Source organism: Heloderma suspectum, chromosome 7 (genome assembly GCF_057233095.1).
Source record: "Heloderma suspectum isolate Gila_16-S chromosome 7, 16-S_ref, whole genome shotgun sequence".
In the NCBI taxonomy this organism is placed as follows: domain Eukaryota; kingdom Metazoa; phylum Chordata; class Lepidosauria; order Squamata; family Helodermatidae; genus Heloderma; species Heloderma suspectum.
In genome coordinates this window covers 53,285,681-53,303,953 of record NC_139464.1, presented here as the reverse complement: position 1 = coordinate 53,303,953, position 18,273 = coordinate 53,285,681, and the positions used below count along the sequence as shown (strand labels likewise).

At 41.6% G+C, this 18,273-nt stretch overlaps 1 protein-coding gene and 1 long non-coding RNA gene across 5 annotated transcripts in view; one reads left to right on the top strand and one right to left on the bottom strand.

The window, feature by feature from the left end:
- Positions 1 to 18,273, top strand: part of LOC146339792 (uncharacterized) — a 110,467-nt gene that overhangs the window by 31,487 nt on the left and 60,707 nt on the right. The window lies entirely within an intron of this gene.
- The window catches only part of NTN4 (netrin 4), a 68,346-nt gene that overhangs the window by 28,141 nt on the left and 21,932 nt on the right, over positions 1 to 18,273 (bottom strand). Inside the window, exon 3 of one of the 2 annotated variants that reach the window (XM_084810226.1) lies at positions 8,328 to 8,606. The exons of the other annotated variant lie outside the window; for it this stretch is intronic. Coding sequence (XP_084666352.1) covers positions 8,328 to 8,606 — 279 coding nt within the window. The remainder of the gene's footprint in view (positions 1 to 8,327; positions 8,607 to 18,273) is intronic. 2 annotated transcript variants of the gene reach the window in all.

The following is an 18,273-nucleotide window of genomic DNA, read 5'->3' as shown; positions in this document are numbered from 1 at the left end:
TAAAATAATGAAAGTCAGGATAGGAGATAAAGATGTGGAGCCGGAAACCAGTACTGGAACAGAGTATTGAAACAGCTGGCCTGATAACATGTACTTCAATTACTCCACAGCCTGATGAAGGTCTCCACTTCCTCTCTCTACTACAGGTTACCCCTTTAGGATGTCCTTAGGAAGTAATTGTGGCAGGCAAGATAAAGCCTGTGTTAATGTTCTTTATGAAGGCATTATGAAGGCCATCCAAATGTGTGTATTCTTTAAAATGGTCTTTTGAAGCTATGGTGGAATATTATTCTGATTTCTTTGATTATTACAGTGGTTGAGTGCACATGACAGATATTAAGTGGGCTTTATACTCCTGTGATATCACTAGTAATTTGTAGACACTCCCACAGAGTGTGTGGTACAGGAGACTCAAATAGCAAATTGCTCTATTCAGTTAATTTGATCACTTGCTCACAAGGGAGTGCTTCCAGCATTGCAGTGATAACATGACATACATGTGGGAACAGGAGCCCTGTTTAGATCCCTGGAAGGAGAGTATGCTGAATGCATGGAGAGGGATCACAGAGGTAGGCCCTGTCTCCAGCCTCTCCACAGGGCATCTTTGTTCACAAACACTGAGGATCCCAGTTCTCTTGCATGTGCACGCATAGGCTTATGCAATAATCCAGTGCTAGGATTCTTGTGCACGGTTGATACCCATGAAGATCTGTAGACATTGTTTAAGAAGTTAAAAAGAAATCATTTGGAGAAAAACAGAGAATCACATCTGCAGAAATTCTTGGGAACTGAATCTTAAACTAAGCTCAATGTAGTACAGAATGTATCTGGCACATATTTGCATAATACCTAGCTAAATAGAACATTATGAGCATAACTACTTGGTTTAAAATAGCAGCTGGTTCAAGAGGAAAGAAGTTCTGTAGAGATTTGCCATGGTATGGTAGGCTGTGAACTGTCAGCTGGGAAGTCCATGATTAAAATCGCACCTCTGCTACGAACTCACTGTTTTTCAGCCTTAACTCCCCATCTTCAATATGGGGATACTAACATTGGTCTGCCTTCCCAGGGCTCTTGTGAGTTTTATGGACAGAATATATACAGGGTGCCTAAACACCTGAAATAGTCTACAAAAATGCTAACTACTGAGTCCCACCTCACTATTTATTTTTTTATCTGGTTAATGGATAATCTGTACTTATATTTCTAAACATTCATTTTATAAATTATTTTGTTTTGCAGAATTGGAAAGCTTGCTACATCCATTATATTTTTCATAGCAGCTTTATAATTCTCCCCAAAATAAATAACCTCTTATTCCCAGATGAACATATAATGCTATTACATAGTAACAAGTGCATGGGTGGCTACTGTGTGAACAGAATGCTGGACTAGATGGACCCTTGGTCTGATCCAGCATGGCTTCTTCTTATGTTCTTAAAAATTCTCTGGTACTTCTGTAAACTTTGGTATCTCCCCAAGTCTGCTGATACAGGGTGAAGGGAGAGTGGTGCTGTTTTGGCTATATAAGCAACAATACTCACTTCTGAACATTGGAAGCAGAAGAAAGTATAACATTCTTGAATTGCCCTGTTCATGAGCAATTCCATTTTAGGGTCAAATGGTTTACAGCAGGGGTCCCCAAACTTTCTGAACCTGTGGGCATGTTTGGGAAGTTTAGAAACTGCTGTGGGCACCACCACAAAATGGCTCCCATTGAGGATGTAGCAAGTCACACAATGGCTTCCATGGGAGCCTAGTCAAAAGTGAGCTAAAGAGGGGCTGGGGAGAGAAATAGTGAGGCTGGGAGGGAGGGGGAAATAGCAAGGCAAAGGGGTGGATGGGACAGAAAGAGCAAAGGTATAGGCTAGAAAGGGAGAGAAAGCAGATTGCCCTAACATTTCCAAAGTTTCCCATAAAACAATTTTTTTGAAGGGGGCAGGGAGGAGAGAGCTCCATGGGCACCACTGGAGGTTCCTGCGGGCACCATGGTGCCTGTGGGTGCTGAGTTTACACCCAGTTTACAGTTTGGATCCATATTAGAGCATTTCTTCCCCACCTCTACTGAATTGTATTTACAATGAATTATTTCAGTGTGGAAGATTAATACATTATGTTTTCTTGCCAGAATATGAGGCAGCCAGGAAGAGTAAACATTGTGGGTGAGATAGCTTATCATTTGTCTATCACTATGGCATACATAGCAAAAATATAAACAGTTGCACTGAATTTCTTAATCTGTACCTGAACTCAAGAGAAAACTGTTCTTATCAAGGAAGTGTGACCAGACATACAGCCAACATAGATCACAACAGGGAGGGAGGGAGGGAGGGGCGGGCAGGGAGAGACTGAGAGACTCTTGTCAAAGTACTAAACAGGCTGCTCTTTAGAAGTACTTCCTGAGTGATTTTGCTGGTTGTGTTCTTTGTTCTCATATTTACAATGGATCTTAAGAAATAGAAAGGTTGTTTGTCCAGACTAAATTACTGGCAAGATATCATGTGATGAGCTTTATAACGTGGAACCTTTGGGGTCTGACTGCTCACCATATTTAGGATATTTTCCAAATTTAGGATATAGAAGGAATTTCACCCAAGTCACAATAGGCAGTGATCCTAAGGGGTTGTTGTCTTCTTCAGTATCTAGATTGGCTCAGTTGCTTGAAGCTATTTGTCAACACCCACTCTCTGTTTGTAATGGATCTATGGGAAGTAGGCAGATGGATGGCCGTTTGATCCCTCCTAGTTCCATGACACTATAATCACAGCTGGAGTGTCATGGTTCCTCTTAAATATTTTTAAAAGTGACTACATCTCTGGTGTAGACCGAGTCACTATCACAGTATTCTCCTATACGTATCTACTCAAAAGTAAGTCCCATTGTGTTCAATGGAGCTTACAGATAAGTGGGTGTAAGGATTGCAGCCTAACTGGCACTGTGGAGAAGCAAGTGATGAGTGAGGAATGGAAAGAAGGACCCCAGACAGGCTCACTGAGACTATACTAAAGACCATCTGTGATTGGGACAGGTGCTAAAGGGTACAAACAGGCTTAGATATTCATGCAGCTGAAGTGTGGGACTAAATATGGAGAAAGCTCTTCACATTCATTAGACGAATTCAGTCCTGACAATGACTGGGAAAAGTCATGATCCAGGGAGGAGATAGTGGCTCAGATCTTTCTAGAAATTGTTCTTCAATCACACTTAAGATGGGCAAGGATGCCTTTATGAATTTGTTATCAGCAGCAAGTCATTTTGTGTTGTCACACTGAACAATTTCTAAATGGTACTAACATTTAATTCCTATACAATTTGCCATTGCTAATTAACTCAGCTCATCAGTGCCTAAATTATAAAGAATATGTTATTTAAATTGGATATGGCTACATGCCTGACTTCATCCTTATGTTACATAATCCCAGTCTGGTCATTCCTAAGGAAATCCCAAAAGCCGTGCTTTAGCAATAGTTGTCTGGTAATGCTGATGCTAGCAATGTATTTTGGAACTATGAAGTATGAAGGGCAAAGGGACTGTGATTTCTAGATAGGAGACTTGAACAACAGGTGGACTTCGGTCCAAGTTCTATGCTCACCTTGCCATATGCCACTTTTCCAAGATACTTCATACTTAATTTGACAAATTATTTTCTTAAATATAACTTGTTAAAGTTTTATTCAAGAACTTTGACAAGTTTGAACAATGATCCTAAATTATCATCTTTCCAAATTAGAATACATATTCCTCAGTTAAAATAAGTAGAAACTAGTTTATATTTTTGTGGGTTGAATGCTGGGCTTGCATGTTCCTGAATGATGGGAAATTTATTATTCTGGTCTGAATTTTTGTAAGTTTTTTTTTAATCCCCTGAAAAAAAGGTGACTAAAATTATTTTAATTAAGGGCACAATCCTATGGCTGCTAGTCAGCTGCTAGACAGCCATAGGATAGGTCGGTTCCCTGAGAACTGACCTCCACCCCCTCCTGTGCTGCCTCGTAGGCAGTGCGGAACAGCTCCACGCTCAGAAGAGGAGCGCAGAACAGCGAAAATGGGACATTCCTGGGGGCGTGCCAGGGCTGGGAGGGCAGAAGTGCCGTTCCGATGCTTCCTATGCGTTGTCCAGCATCCGCCCACCCCGCTCCAACTTCCTGCGGCTAGATAGCCGAAATCGGCTGTCTAGTCGCGAATGCAGGGTGGCTGAAATGCAGAAGGGATCGTCCCCTCTGCACTTCTGCTGCCCTGCATTGGATAGGTGGTCGCCTATCCCAATAGGATTGTGCCCTAAGGGTGTGGTTCCTATTCTGCTGAAGTCAATGGTAAAACTCTTGTTGATTTTATTAGCTCTGAATTCCAATAAAAAGAACTACCTGATGAATGTTTGGTAAACCACCTATGGTATATATTAGTGCTGAGCCTATAACATGGCTGTTTGGGACAGTCAGCCTGGCTGAATGTCAGGGTGTATAATTTATACAACTCAGCTACAAACAATGAGAAAGGAGCTTTTGGAGAACTTTTGAAGCTGGAGGTAAAATTAATAAGGAGTAGCTGCTGCTGCAGTAGGACATATTTCTGCACCTGAATGCTTACATGTATGGATGGCTCTGGTTTAACTTGCAGCCACAGTGCATTTCTGAAGACTGAACTAGAGTGAAAACATTTTCCAGCAATTTCCATTGACCCTGAAATTACTTAAGTATTGTCATGGACATGGACGCATTGCTAAATGGAGACATTTCCCAGGATGTTACACTGTTTTGTGAATTGACACTAGTAAGTTAATTTAACCAGAATCCTTTTTCACACAATTTTTCATTCTGTCATTAGGGCATTCCATTTTACTTCACTTCCAGACTGCTTTCCTTCTTAGCTTGACAACTCTGGTAATGTCACTCATTATGCTATACAAGGCAAACAGTGTTACAGAGTTGACTTGTGTAAGATAAATGAGTGACTGATTTTCACACATGAAAACAGTTGCTAGGGCATGTTTGCGTCTATTGCCTTTTTGTTCCTGAATTAATATATTCAATTACTTCTTTTCAAATTGTCTGTTTTTGTAGAAAATACTTAATGACTTATGTTCCTGCATGTACTATACTGAGAAAGAACTAGCTAGCTGCTTATAGACTAAGCTGCCTGTCCCCACCCACTTCTTTTGATTACTGCTATTTATAGTGAAGAATGTTTTGAGTTCTACACAATAATTGCAGCTTTATTGTAGTAGATGTTATAGGAACATATGCTGAGAAAGTATAAATCTTCATGATCTAAGTAAGGGGTGATATCAGAAGGACAAGAGGGGAAACAGTCTTTAGGAAATGGTTTTTAAATTGTAACTTTTATATCTAGCTCTTTTCAACAGAATGAATGGTGAAATTCTATAGCAGGTAAACATTTACAACAAGGAGACAAAACAAAAGAAAGGTTTGTGGGTTTTCTGTTTTGCATTTTAGCAAAGAAGTATTAACTAAAACTTGTTTATATGCTGAACCTATTCTATACATTATATGCTATTTTGGAGCGAACTTTGAATTTGGTTTGATTAGTTAACTTTCCTGTCATCAATATCATACAGCTAAAATGATCAGTGAGAGCGTGGAAATGGAAATATTTCCTCTTTTTGTCTAGGCAAGATGTCTTCTTAACCTTTTCTCCTGTGTTTTATTCATTCTATTATTTGTAATGCTTTGGTCTTCTCACTAAGTATCTGTCATCCAAATACTATATTGTACATTTTGAGTGAATGTGCTTTGGGGGAAGGGAAGCCTCTTGTTTCATGCTTCTACACAGACTAGATAACACACAACTGCCACCATATAAATGATTCAGTGAAATCTTATATATGTCTACTCAAAAGTAAGTCCCGTTGAGTTCATTGGAGCTTACTACTAGGTAAATGGGTATGGGATTGCAGTCTAAAGCTGCAGGAGTAAGCCCCATTAAATTCAATGGGAATTACTTCTGAGTAGACATGTACAGAATTGCACTATAAGCTTCCTTTCTCCATGCCTGATCAGTAGTATGTCTTGAGCAGTACCCAAGCTACAGTCATCAAGCTACCAGAAATCCTAGATTGTATTTCATAGACTTCGTATTTGGCTTGATCTGCTATACTTTTTAGTCTTTGCTCCAGTCTATTCTTATTTATCGCTATGATTGTACTACAACTCTTGCAGAACAAGCACATCTGGGAAACATAAATGGTGACAACTTATTTTAAAATCCAGCATGGTCTTGGGCATTGTTGGCTGCAACAATCTACTCTGTGTAGCTAATTTGAAATAATTTCCACCAAGGAAACATCTTGTGAAAGTTACAGGTTTAGGATTTATACATTACATCTTTGCAGGCTTTCATATGTGTTCATTTCCACACATGTAATGATGTTAATTTTATTAAATATGCTGTCTTTTCATGTTGGGAGTTATATAGAATTTCATTTTATATATTTCTCCCTTTTAATCCGGGGGGGCAGAGGGGAAAAATGAGAACCATGTTTGGGAAATATCCTAGATTTGGTGTTCGTCCTTCAGGGACACACAAAGCAAGAAAAATGGACTATACCATACCTAAAACCCCGCTTTTCACAGATCACACACTGCTTGAAATCCACATACTTCCGGATTGGGTGGGCTGAGTAGAACTGAACTTCATCAACCCAGTAGGTGCTGCTCAGAGAATGAGACAGGCTTGTTCCCCACCCCTGTAGCTCCCCTGCTCAGGGACTTTTGGAAGTGCTGAATTAATCCCCTTTAGTTTAACCCCACACCTCTTCCCTCTCATCCACCATTTGGAATTGTAAAAGTTTAAAAGATGAATGGGTAAAACAAGCTGTGAACTATGAAAGGGTTAAATCCCCAAAGCAGAATCCTGACTGACTGAAAGGCGCTGCTATGCTTTGATGTATTGAAAATGGAAATGGCTACATAGAATGGGGAAAGCAACTACTGCTCAATTTCTGAAGGCTAAAACCCTGGAGGTGCTGCTCAGGAATAAGAGAAGTGTGTGTGCGTGTGTATGTGTGTGTGTGTGTGTGTGTGAATCCAGGCTGCCCCTTGCTACTGTGCTCTGAAATAAAGCTACACAGAATGGGGAAAGCAACTACTGCTCCATTTCTGAAGGCTAAAACCCTGGTGATGCTGCTCAGGAATGAGAGAGGCTTGTCTCCCCACCCCCACCCCCTGGGTCCAGGCTGCCCTTTGCTACTATACTCTGAAATAAGGCTACATAGAATGGCGAAAGCAACTACTGCTCAATTCTGAAGGGTAGAAACAGCATAATTGTGCTTTGATGAATGAGAAATACAGGCTACATACTCTGAATGGCAAAAGCTGCTACTGTGCAATTGTGAATCCTAGAAACTGTGCGACCCAGCTTTTATGAATGGGAAATAGGGGCTAGTTACTGTGAATGGCGAAAGCTACTACTGCGCAATTGTGGAGGATAGAAAAAGCTCTGGTGCGCTTTTATGGGTAATACAGGCTACATATTCTGCATGGGAAAGCAGCCCCACCCCCTTGACCAGGTCACTGGCATGTCACATAATTAGGAACACCCAGGATTTAATGTGGAGGGGGGGATGTGGTACACTGCAGTGACCTGGTTCACACATAACAGCAATTCATTGATTGTTTAACCCATGAATTGGCAGGGCCATGGTGGAACAAGTGAACACACTGCCTCCTGCACATTCGCGAGTTCCATTTTGCATCCACTTTCATCAACTAGGATGTTTGATGTGACGTGCGAACCCAGAACTCCAGGGTGTTGAGAGACAAACCACCTATAGTTTTAACCGAATAAGAAAAGATGGGTTCAAACTCTTGGTTGCTTGTTCCTCAACAACCCAGAGTTCTGGGTTTGCATACTACATCAAACAATCCAGGAACAGACCATTCCTGGCATGTTGATGCAAGCAGATGCAAAGTGGAAGTGGCAAGCATGTCGGGGGCAGTCTGTTGCTTGTCCCATGCAGCACTGACAGCCCATGGCTTAAACAACCCATGGGTTATTTCTTCATGTGAACTGGGCCATTCTCAGCCTAATTCAAAATTAAAGTAGACCAGACCTTTCTTGATTAACTTAGGTAAGCTAGATTCACCTTATGAGAAATTCCTTACATAGATATCCCCTGTTCTCCAATATCCCTTACCTTCAGGTTCTCCAATATCCCTTACCTTCAGGGGATTGATCTGAATGGCATCCCTTGCCTTCAGGGGACTAATTCTCCACTGAACTGCCTCCAGGCTCAACAATGCATCTTATTTTTGAATGGTTGACCTATCTATCTGAGATGTTGGGCAAAGCCTACATAACATAAACTTACCACATGGAAGACTCCTGCTGCTTTAACAGGCCTAAATCCTTTGATGGGCCCACAGTGATCTGCATGGCCATTACAAAAGCAGCTCCCCTTTACGATGAAATCATAAATTGCATAGTAGGTTAGCTGTGGAGGTTTTGCATTCAGATCATTGCTGTGGCAAGGGCAGGATTGTCGCTTAAGCAGCTGCACTCGAAGGTTAGTGATCTTCAACTGTGCCTGAGCTTCAGGGCTGTAAGGGTCATCAGCAGAATTAGGTGGTGATAGAGCTCGGTATATAACCTGGAAATAATATACAAGGCAGAGGAAGTGAATGAGGGATGCCAACTGGAGTCTTGAAAAATGCTTGCAGAGAGGGCTGCTGGCATCACTTATCAGCACTACAGAACACTCTTGGTAGTCTCCTGCAGCTTCATTCATTGAAAAGCCTGTGACCTCTGAGATTCATTTGACAAGGTGAGGATTTTAGAATCTGATTGCCCCTGCAGAAGGATTCCCTGTGCTGTTGTAGAAATGTCTGTGAATGAAGCAAGTAGTATAATGCATAATGAGACTTCCACTGTGTGCTGCCCTGTCCTTGAGACTGTGGAGTATAAGTTCATCAGATGGCAAACATTTAATTAGTTATGAATCTGCTACATACATTCCTGGCAGGTTGCCTTTTACTATTATTTTCTTATTTTTCTTTGTGTGATCATGAAACCACAAAGCTGTAAATCAGGAAAAAGATATAATTGTCATCTGCTGTTCTGCTGAGCAGTGCTGCATGGCTGAGCCTCAAGGTTGAAAATATGACATATTCTAAACAAGACTGCTTTCCTATACCAGTTCTTCTTGCCATCAGTGGCTGGGTGACCAGCCAGATGGGCGATTAATAAATTTAATAATAAATAATAAATAAATCAGGATGCTGATACCCAAGTGAGGGTAGAGCCAATGAAGCTCCAGTGACATGTCACATCCATCTGAATATGCACACAGTCTGTATTCAAGTTTTCAACTAGCCTTACTTTAAAACCTGGAAAGATTTAATAGTAGCACCTGAGCCAGGCCATTTTGCTGCTTTTGTTCCCAGTTGTGGTTTGGGGCATTCACCTACCTCTTTGACCTTGAAACACATCTAAAAAATGTGTCACGAATATTTAGATTCTATAGATATGGCAGTATCTCTGATTATTTTAACAAGAAACATGCAGATGACCCGCTGGTCCTATATTGCCTTTTGAAGCGTCTGAGCCTTTCTATGTTGCAGTCCAACTAGGGATGGCAGAGAATTCTGCCACGGATCTCAGGGACGCCGAATGCCAGTGCATTCAGCCCCCTGAAATCTGTGGCGGAATGGCCTGCCACCCCCCCGCCCCCCTACGGATCCCCCCAGGACGAGACTTACCTGGGGCGGATCTTCTGGGCGGCTCCGGCAGCTCCGGCAGCGGCTGTGGCGGCTGGTCTTCCGACCGGCTGCCACTGCCGCTGCCATTTGCAGTTTGTTTGGTTTTTTTACCCAGATGTTTTAGGCTACGTAAAACCTTACGTAGCCTAAAACAACTGGGTTTAAAAAAAAAAAAAGGCGTACGCAAATGGCGGCGGCCATGGCCGCCGCCATTTGTGTTCCTTCTTTTGGGCCGTCTTAGTCTACATAAATAATTACGTAGACTAAGACGGCGAAAATAAGGGGAACGCAAATAGCGTCCACTACGCTATTTGCGTTCCCCTTATTTTCTCCGTCTTAGTCTACGTAAATATTTATGTAGATTAAGACGTCAAAAAGAAGGAACGCAAATGGTGGCGGCCGTAGCCGCCACCATTTGCGTACGCGGGTTTGTTTCCCCCCCCCCCGAGCCCTCCACGGCCGGAAATCCGGCTGCGGACGGCTCTGGCCTGGCTGGGCCTGGCCGGCTGCTCCGCAGAGCTGCCGCGGAGCACAGCTGGCCGCAGAGGATTCCGGGGGGGAGGAACGGAGCGCCCCCCCCACCATAAACATAATCCGCGAACAGGTAAGTGATTTTCGTACATCCCTAAGTCCAACACATCTGGAGGTGTAGGGGTTGGGAACTCTGGTTTAACCCATCCTGCCAGCTACTGATGTAAGCAACAAACAGGTGTGGGTCAACTCACAGGATTCCTGTAGCAATACAGTAAGGCTTAGAAGCTTCATAAGGCAATAAAGAGTCCAGCACATCTAATTTAAAACCTTAAGCAAAAAGATTTGCTTCTTATTTTCATTATGCATGAACATGTTTCAGAGGGATGGGAGAGCCCTGTTATCTATACCCTCTTTTTAAAGTAAGTAAAGTTTTTAAAGTAACGATGTGACATCGTTACAGAGCTTTAATAATCCTTTGCCAAAAGCCCTTCCTCTTATTAAAGGTGATGGATTGGTTACTTGTGTTTCTGATTCCACCATCTCACTGGGCTGTCACTTTTGTGTCTTCTGGCTGTTGCAGATTTGAGGTGTTGATTCCAGGATCATCACATCTAATCACTTTTTCATCCCCCAACATTTTTAGCTGGGCTTCTGTCTTGGCCAAGATCTGGCTCCCTTCCAAAAACTGCCAGCCTTCACTTATAGACTGGGGGCAGCCAGGGTGGGGAGGAGTTGTAAAGGAACAGAAAAAGATTTAGAGCATTTACATTTCTGGATTGAATGGAAGCAGTGTGCTTTTGTGCACCTTGTCAGCATGCCAAATGTGGCAGTGGCCAGTGTGGTGGAGACAACCACAATTGTACATCTTAGTGCCTGCAAGCAGGGCATTAAAATACATCTGTTGTTTACACCAGTGCAAAATAAATGTTAAAACCTTTGGATGCATAAGAGGATGGTACTTTTACATCAAATATTTCTCTGGGTATTTATGAAATTAGGTATCTGTTCTATGGATTGGCAATAAAATAATCTTTCTTTAACCGACTGTTAAAATGAGAGCAGGCAAAAAGTTAGGTTGGGAAAAGCAGAAAGAGGACAAAGCTCATCAGCTGTGTTTGCTATGAGTAAAAGTGTTGAGCCTTTGATGGGGGATCTAAATAATTAGTAACGCATTTCAAAAGGCTTTTGTTTCTCTGTCTACAACACACCAAACCTTTTATTCTTACCCAAGAAAAAGGTTGTATCAGACAGGTATGGACACAAACTCAAAAGAAATCCCAGCACCAGGACTTGTGTACATCCCTAGGGTTTTCCATTTATCCGATTTTAAGTGTCATACAGTCCTGACTACAATGACTTTTTAGCAGCTTTGTGAACATGAGATGCCTTCAGATATGAAAGAAAATTGCTTGGAAAGCATCCAAGTTCTAAACATTCATTTCCTTTCGGTGGGGATGATGGAAAATACAGGCTAAGAAATTTTCAAGAAAAACTAGCACTCTAGCTTCCTTTGATTACAGATAAACAAAAAATAGTATCCTATATTTCTTTGTTCTTTCTGGGGGTTTTAAAATCAGAAATCAAAATTTTCAGGGAACGAGTGTTGAGAAATGAATTAATTCATACTGCATATGCCAATAGCTTTTTAGTATTCCAGACTGTCTGCAGATTTTAAAGCAAACTCATGGGTTGGGGCAGTGGTCTCCAAACCTTTTGGATCACGCACCCACATCAGTGAAAAATTTTTGAGCACGCACTCCCAATATATGTATATTTATTTATAAATTATATACATGTACTACTGTACTAATATATTATGTACATTATAAAACAGACACAAAAATTAAAAATTAAACAGGATGAGATAAAGATGAAATAAACAATATTTTTAAAATAATTTTTTATTTCATTTATTAATGGTACAAAAACCCTTTTTGCTTTCATTTAAAAAAATTATTAATATAATCTGTAAATCCACTTAACCATGCAGACATTGTTGCTATATGCTGACAATCGAGCGAGGGCACCACTGTCAACTTGCAAGGAGGGGAAAAGTCTCCTTGCAAGGAGGGAAAAAGCAAGCTTGGCCGGGCTCCTGCCTGCGCCAGAGCCAGGAGTCCTGGTCGCCAGCCCCACGCCCTGCGCAGAGTCCCCGCTCCTTGGTTGGCCGACTGGTGGCTGGGCCTGGGCTATTAACCCTTCCCGCTCTCTTTTGGCAGGATGGAAGCTGAGAGGGAAGTGCCCGCTTCCTTCTCGGCTTCATTCTGCAAAAGGAGAGTGGGAAGGGTTAATCTCCTTCCTGCTTTCCTTCAGCCGCTGTCACCACTGCCACCACCCCCCTCTTGCACACAATGGCAGCTCGTAGGAGCAGCGGGAGGCAGCTCGCACACCCCAGTGGATTGTCTTGCACACCCCCCGGGGTGCACGCACCCCATTTTGGAGACCATTGGGTTAGGGTTTGACACAAATACTGTGTTTATAGTTAAAGGCCAAACAGCACTTGCTGTCCAGTCCTTTTGCTTCTTAGCTTTCAAAAGATTAAAATAATGTGCCACAATTTTTTGGTGCTGTTCATCACATGGTAAAATGAGATTTTACATTTGTTGGGGTTAAGGAATATTTTTTTAAAAACATTATTTATAGTTGCGTGTTTAGTCTAAAGCAGGGATGGGCAACTGCAGGGGGTCCAAGGGCGATTTCCGTGCTCCCACCCCAGACCGCATTGTATGAGGTACTGTGCACGCCACTGGTTGCTGGGGGGAAATGGGCAGCTTGCTGCCAAAAGTTGGTGGCTAACTCTTACAGAACAGTTCTCAAGTTTAGCTTGAGAGCAAGTTAAATATGACCAATTTAGTGCTCCACAGTGGTAAAATGACAACTTTTTTGCTGCCACTGTGAATTTCAGTGGCATAGCAGCAGGGGTCAATGGGGGCTGCATTACTACACATTCAAGGCTGGCTCTTCCTCTTCACCCCTGCCATGACTTATCCCTTTACAGGGTAAATGCATCACCTGGAGCAGGAGTCAGGAATGTTGTTGGACTGCAGCTCCCATCAGCCCTAACCACCACAGCCTGGGGTTAGGGAAGATGGGAGATGCTGTCCAGCAACATCTGGAGGGCCATACCTTCCTCATCCATGACCTAGGGGATGCATGATCAGATCCTCCCAGGCTGTTGATTGGTCAGTTTGAATTTCCCCTCTCTGGGAGCTGTCCAGCAGCTATAGGAATACCTTTGTAAAGTCTTTACTTTGTCTTTGAATGGCTGGCAAAGAGTCAAGACTTGAATCTGCCATACTGTGGAGTTCCTAGTATTCCCCCCACCTGCAACCATCTTTGGGGAGTTACTCTTTGGATCTGGATAAGTACGTTTTAGCTGGCTAATTTGATGTTTCATTTTATTTTACAAGCAACCAAACATTTCTGAACTGCTTTCTGCTTGGTTCTTTAATAGATAATATACTCAATTGAAAACTGGAGTTGATTTAGTTATTTTGCTTAGCCTGAAGGTTGTCCTTATGAATGTGCTGGACTGCTTGGCAAACACACTGACCTGGTTTTTAAGAGTTTAAAGGAAGCTCTATAAAAGGAGCCTATCCATCTCCATATATAAAAGCCATGCCTGGATTCTCGTGTGTCCAAGTTATGGGCTATTAAATAGTAAGTAAAAGTTATTAATACATGGGTGGTGGCAGCCCTACCTCTGGACAATAGACAAAGGGTGTCTGGCAGTCTTATCTCACAAGGTTGAGGATGCAGACATATTGTTTGTCATAACCTTCCTCTCATTTTCCACTCAAATTTACTTCTCCAACTCCCTGCCCCTTTCCTATCCATGGGGATGGGGGGGATCCATGTATCTTTCTTTTCCCCTGAAGGTAGAAAAGCAGCTTGCAGACAAATAGCAGGAGAGGAAAGGATTAAGCAGCCCCTCTCACCTGCCTGTTCTCCATTGGAACTGGAGACCATCATCAAAAGAGACTGTCACAAGTAATGCTAAGAACAGTATCTGCATTTCCTTTGTATATTGAATAAAAACCCCACACCAATCAGCATGTACATTGTCTTTGTTTTGCCTTCTGTTTTGCACTAACAGCATTCACATGTGATTCCTCCCAGATATTTTATGAGATGGTAGATGACAAAACAGATATATTTTCTGGGGGCTTACTGAGGGCAGCTGGCAAGGAAGAGTAGGGGGGTCCAGATGACAGTGTCTTACACTCATAACCCTCCTGTGTTTTCCCATTGCTTTTTGTATCTTTGTTCTTTTTACAGAATATCTATTAAGGAGAATGAGACAGAATATCTGCACAATTCCTTCTAACTGGTAGTTGTTAGAAGCCCTACATCTGGAAGCATCCCCAGTAAAATCTATTCAGTTGTTCAGTACTGCTAGTGGGAGAGAAGAGAATTGGAGACAGAATACTGACCACTTGCTGCTAACTGAAAAGCAGCAGTAAACCAGGTTTCATTTTGTAACGTGTCTTCTAACCTGGTAGTCTGTAGATCAGCAAGCAGCAATAGCAGTCTGTTGGAGCCACGAAAACTTAACATTTCAGAAGCAATCGCCTTAAAAGTATATAGCTTCACATTATTTTATATTTTGATATTTTGAATGTTTGTCATACTGGAACTTGGGGGCAGTGAAGAAGAATTAGGAGCCATGTACAGAAATGACTAGTTATGGCACTGCCTTTCCGAACCAGATGAGAATAAGACCTGTAGCTTTGCTTGGGATTTTCAAAGTTCCAGAATGAAGTAAGCAAATAAATCAGCTAGTATCTTGCATATTACATTTTATAGTTTTGTAGTCCAGAGAATCTAAAATATGTACAGTTATGTTCATGCACCTATTGACTGTTCTTGCATTGATTTTGAGTACAGTGCAACTAATTAATGAATTAGGAATGTCCAGGCCAAGCAGTGGGAACAAAAGAAGGGTCTGCAACAAAAGCAAGGTTTTTGGTTCAAGGTTTGGGAACCAATTATCTATAGTAGCACACTAGGGCACTAGGGCACACAGCTCTTCCAAATCTGGCTGTGGCTCATATGCATATGGCTGTTCATTTTGAAATGCAAATTAAAACTGACTGTGGTCTAGTACTCTGCTCCGCTTTCCTTTCCACTCTAGTTTCCTGGGACATTTTCTATTTTGTACATGCTCAGGGAACATAGTTTACTTCTGACCTCAGCTGGAACTTTGAGTAATCCAGCAGAAATTGACAAAAAGTTCTCAGTGCTCCCACCTTGAAGACCACCTACTTGTCACAGCCACACACATGCCTCTTTTCTCTGCATCCAACTCTAGTCAATAATTGCACAATTTTCCTATAGAAAGTACCCACAATGGCAATGAGCTTTAAACCTTTATTATTCTTATATGAAAAGCACAAGTAGGAGATTTTATTGGGCCAACTAAGCTCTATTTATAGTGGGATGTAAAAGTTAAAAGCAATCACTCCCTGGGTAAGTGTTATGGAAATTTGCAGCTGGCAATTGCATTGATTTGTAGAAATTGTAATTGGGGAGGGGGTAAAACATGTGTGCCCAAGGGGAGAATTTCCATAATGTAAAAGCCCCAGCAGTGGCTGCTGCTTTCAAGTTTAATCCAAGAAAGTGAACTGGGAACAATAAAAAATATATATGTATTAAGAACCAGCCTAGTTAAATGCTTTAAAGTGAAATATGCATCTTGCCTTCACAGTGGGAAAACGTTGGGGGACCTGTCCAAGCCAAGCAATCCTACTTCAAAGGGGTTCTGCCCCATACTTCTGTGCACACATGACAGGTCAAGCCAAGAATCATACATTTCCACTCACACCTGCTTTACTTTGTTAGGTCTTAATGTAGATGATTCCCATGTTTCCCTTTCAGTGCCTTCACAGCTGTCAGTACACACAGAGCTAGAAATTGGGTCCCTCATGCCTACAGAGGCAGAAACCACTCCCACCTCCCCCGACACACACACACACTTGCTGCCCAAGAACCTCCTAAGAAGTCCTAAAATACTCAATTCATCAAGCCAGGGAACATTTGGTCAGGGAACCTGTAAATCAAGTCACATCTCTTGGACATGGCAAGTAATAAAGGTGACAAAGAGCATGTACAGAGGGAGAAAACTGCCAGAACAGTCAGACAGCATGACTTTGAGGCTTGTTGAAGCACAACCACCTCTTATTCTAGAAATTATAGCAAGACCAGCATATCTGGACACTCCTTGCTTTTTGCCGTCCAGCATAGACCAACTTGACTAGACCATATAAACCTGGACAAGGGATCAACCCCACCGTGGCCATTCCAGCTAGGTGTCTGATCTTCATTGGCTTCTGCCAGGCTTAAATGGTACTAGGCTCAGCCTGAAACCTGTTTTCAGTGCCAGGGCTCAACTCTGGAATATGTAAAATAGTAATAAACTCAGCTCATGCTGAATGTCTTTTTCCCTCGTACTGGGTAACCATAACAATTTCCCAATATCTGGGGAGAAAGGAGATGGTTTCCTCATATCTTGTGATTGCCACATCTACTAATTCCTGACAGCCCTAATCATTGTTCCTATATATGCTATCGATATCCACTTACCACCATAGCAATAGTGCATTCCTTGCCTAATGGTCATGGGAAGATATCCCTGATCTGACCAATTTTCTCTTCTTTAACATTTTGGGTCCACTACAACTTTTAATACCTAACACAGAGTAGTGTAAAACAACACCTGCACTGCACCTATTAATTTCAATGGGTCTTGCAGGGGAGTCATACTTAATATTTGGGGCCCAATAAAATGTGCATGCTTTTTTTTTTTTTTTAAAGAAAACAGGATAATCAGCTGGTCTGAAGCTCTGGTCACTGCATCAAAATGGTGCATATATAACCACACAGGAACTATCTAGTCAACATGGAGAGGAAACTTTTGCCTTGCTGCTGCTTTCCAATGGATTTGTGGTAAAACAAAAACATGGTACTCATGTGGTACTCATGTGGTTATATATACACCATAAGAAATGATCACAGGTTAAATAATAACTTCTACCCACCACAAGAAAGTTACCACCTTATTTTAGTTTTTAAAAATGAATATAAAGTTTCACAGAATATGAATTAGTTAGATAAAAGATTCTATGCTTCCCCACTAAACCTACAAACACATGGAAGAACAAACTCATAGCTATGATTTATAGTTAACAAGAGTTTGTTTTCACCCACCTTAAGTATCCCATAGAAACACACATAGATGCCATTCATGCATGAGACGACAGAGTCTGTGTTATATTTACACTTTATGGAGGACAAGGAAGTTAAAAGTATTGACTAAAGTTATAAATCACAGTAATTATAAAAGAAGGAAAGCAAGCCCATGTATCTGACTGCCAGATTTGCCACCCTATGTGCAGAATGTCAAATGTTTTCCATAACAATGTTGAGCCCACTGGCATAAAAAGTTACAACAAAATGTAACAAAATGCATGCACAGAGTGCGTTACCCACATCACTGAGAAGTCCATTCACTCTGGGATTAGAGACCATGTTCTGAGGTCAAACAGCTTATCTTCCACATAAACTTGAGCTCTAATGCCTCTAATTTGAGACATTTAGTACCGGTATGCTCAGATTATTATTGCTATTCATTTGTATAGCACTATCAATATGCTTGGTGTTTAACAATGTAAAGGAGGATATGTATCTGGCCCAAGGTGCCATAAAGCTTTGGGTTAGCCTAAAACTGCTTAAGAACTGGATGTATTTGAGGAGCTTGTGGAGGGTGCAATGTACTTTAAACTATTTATAGGATTTATACCCGACCATTCAAATGAGGATTTAAGGTAGGTTACAAAAAGGCTAAAACATCAAAATATCAACAGCATAAAATACAACTTTAAAAAAGCAATTAGCCTAAAATAATTAAATCTTTTGCCAATCATTAAGAAGCCATCCCTCCAATTTCCCAAATGCTAAACAAAACTAGTCTTAACTACTTTCCTAAATAAATACAGAAAAGGCACCAAGTGGGTCTCTTTTGGCATAGAATTACAAAGAAGTGGGGCTATTACAGAAAACACTACCCTCCAAGCCCAAAACTAACTG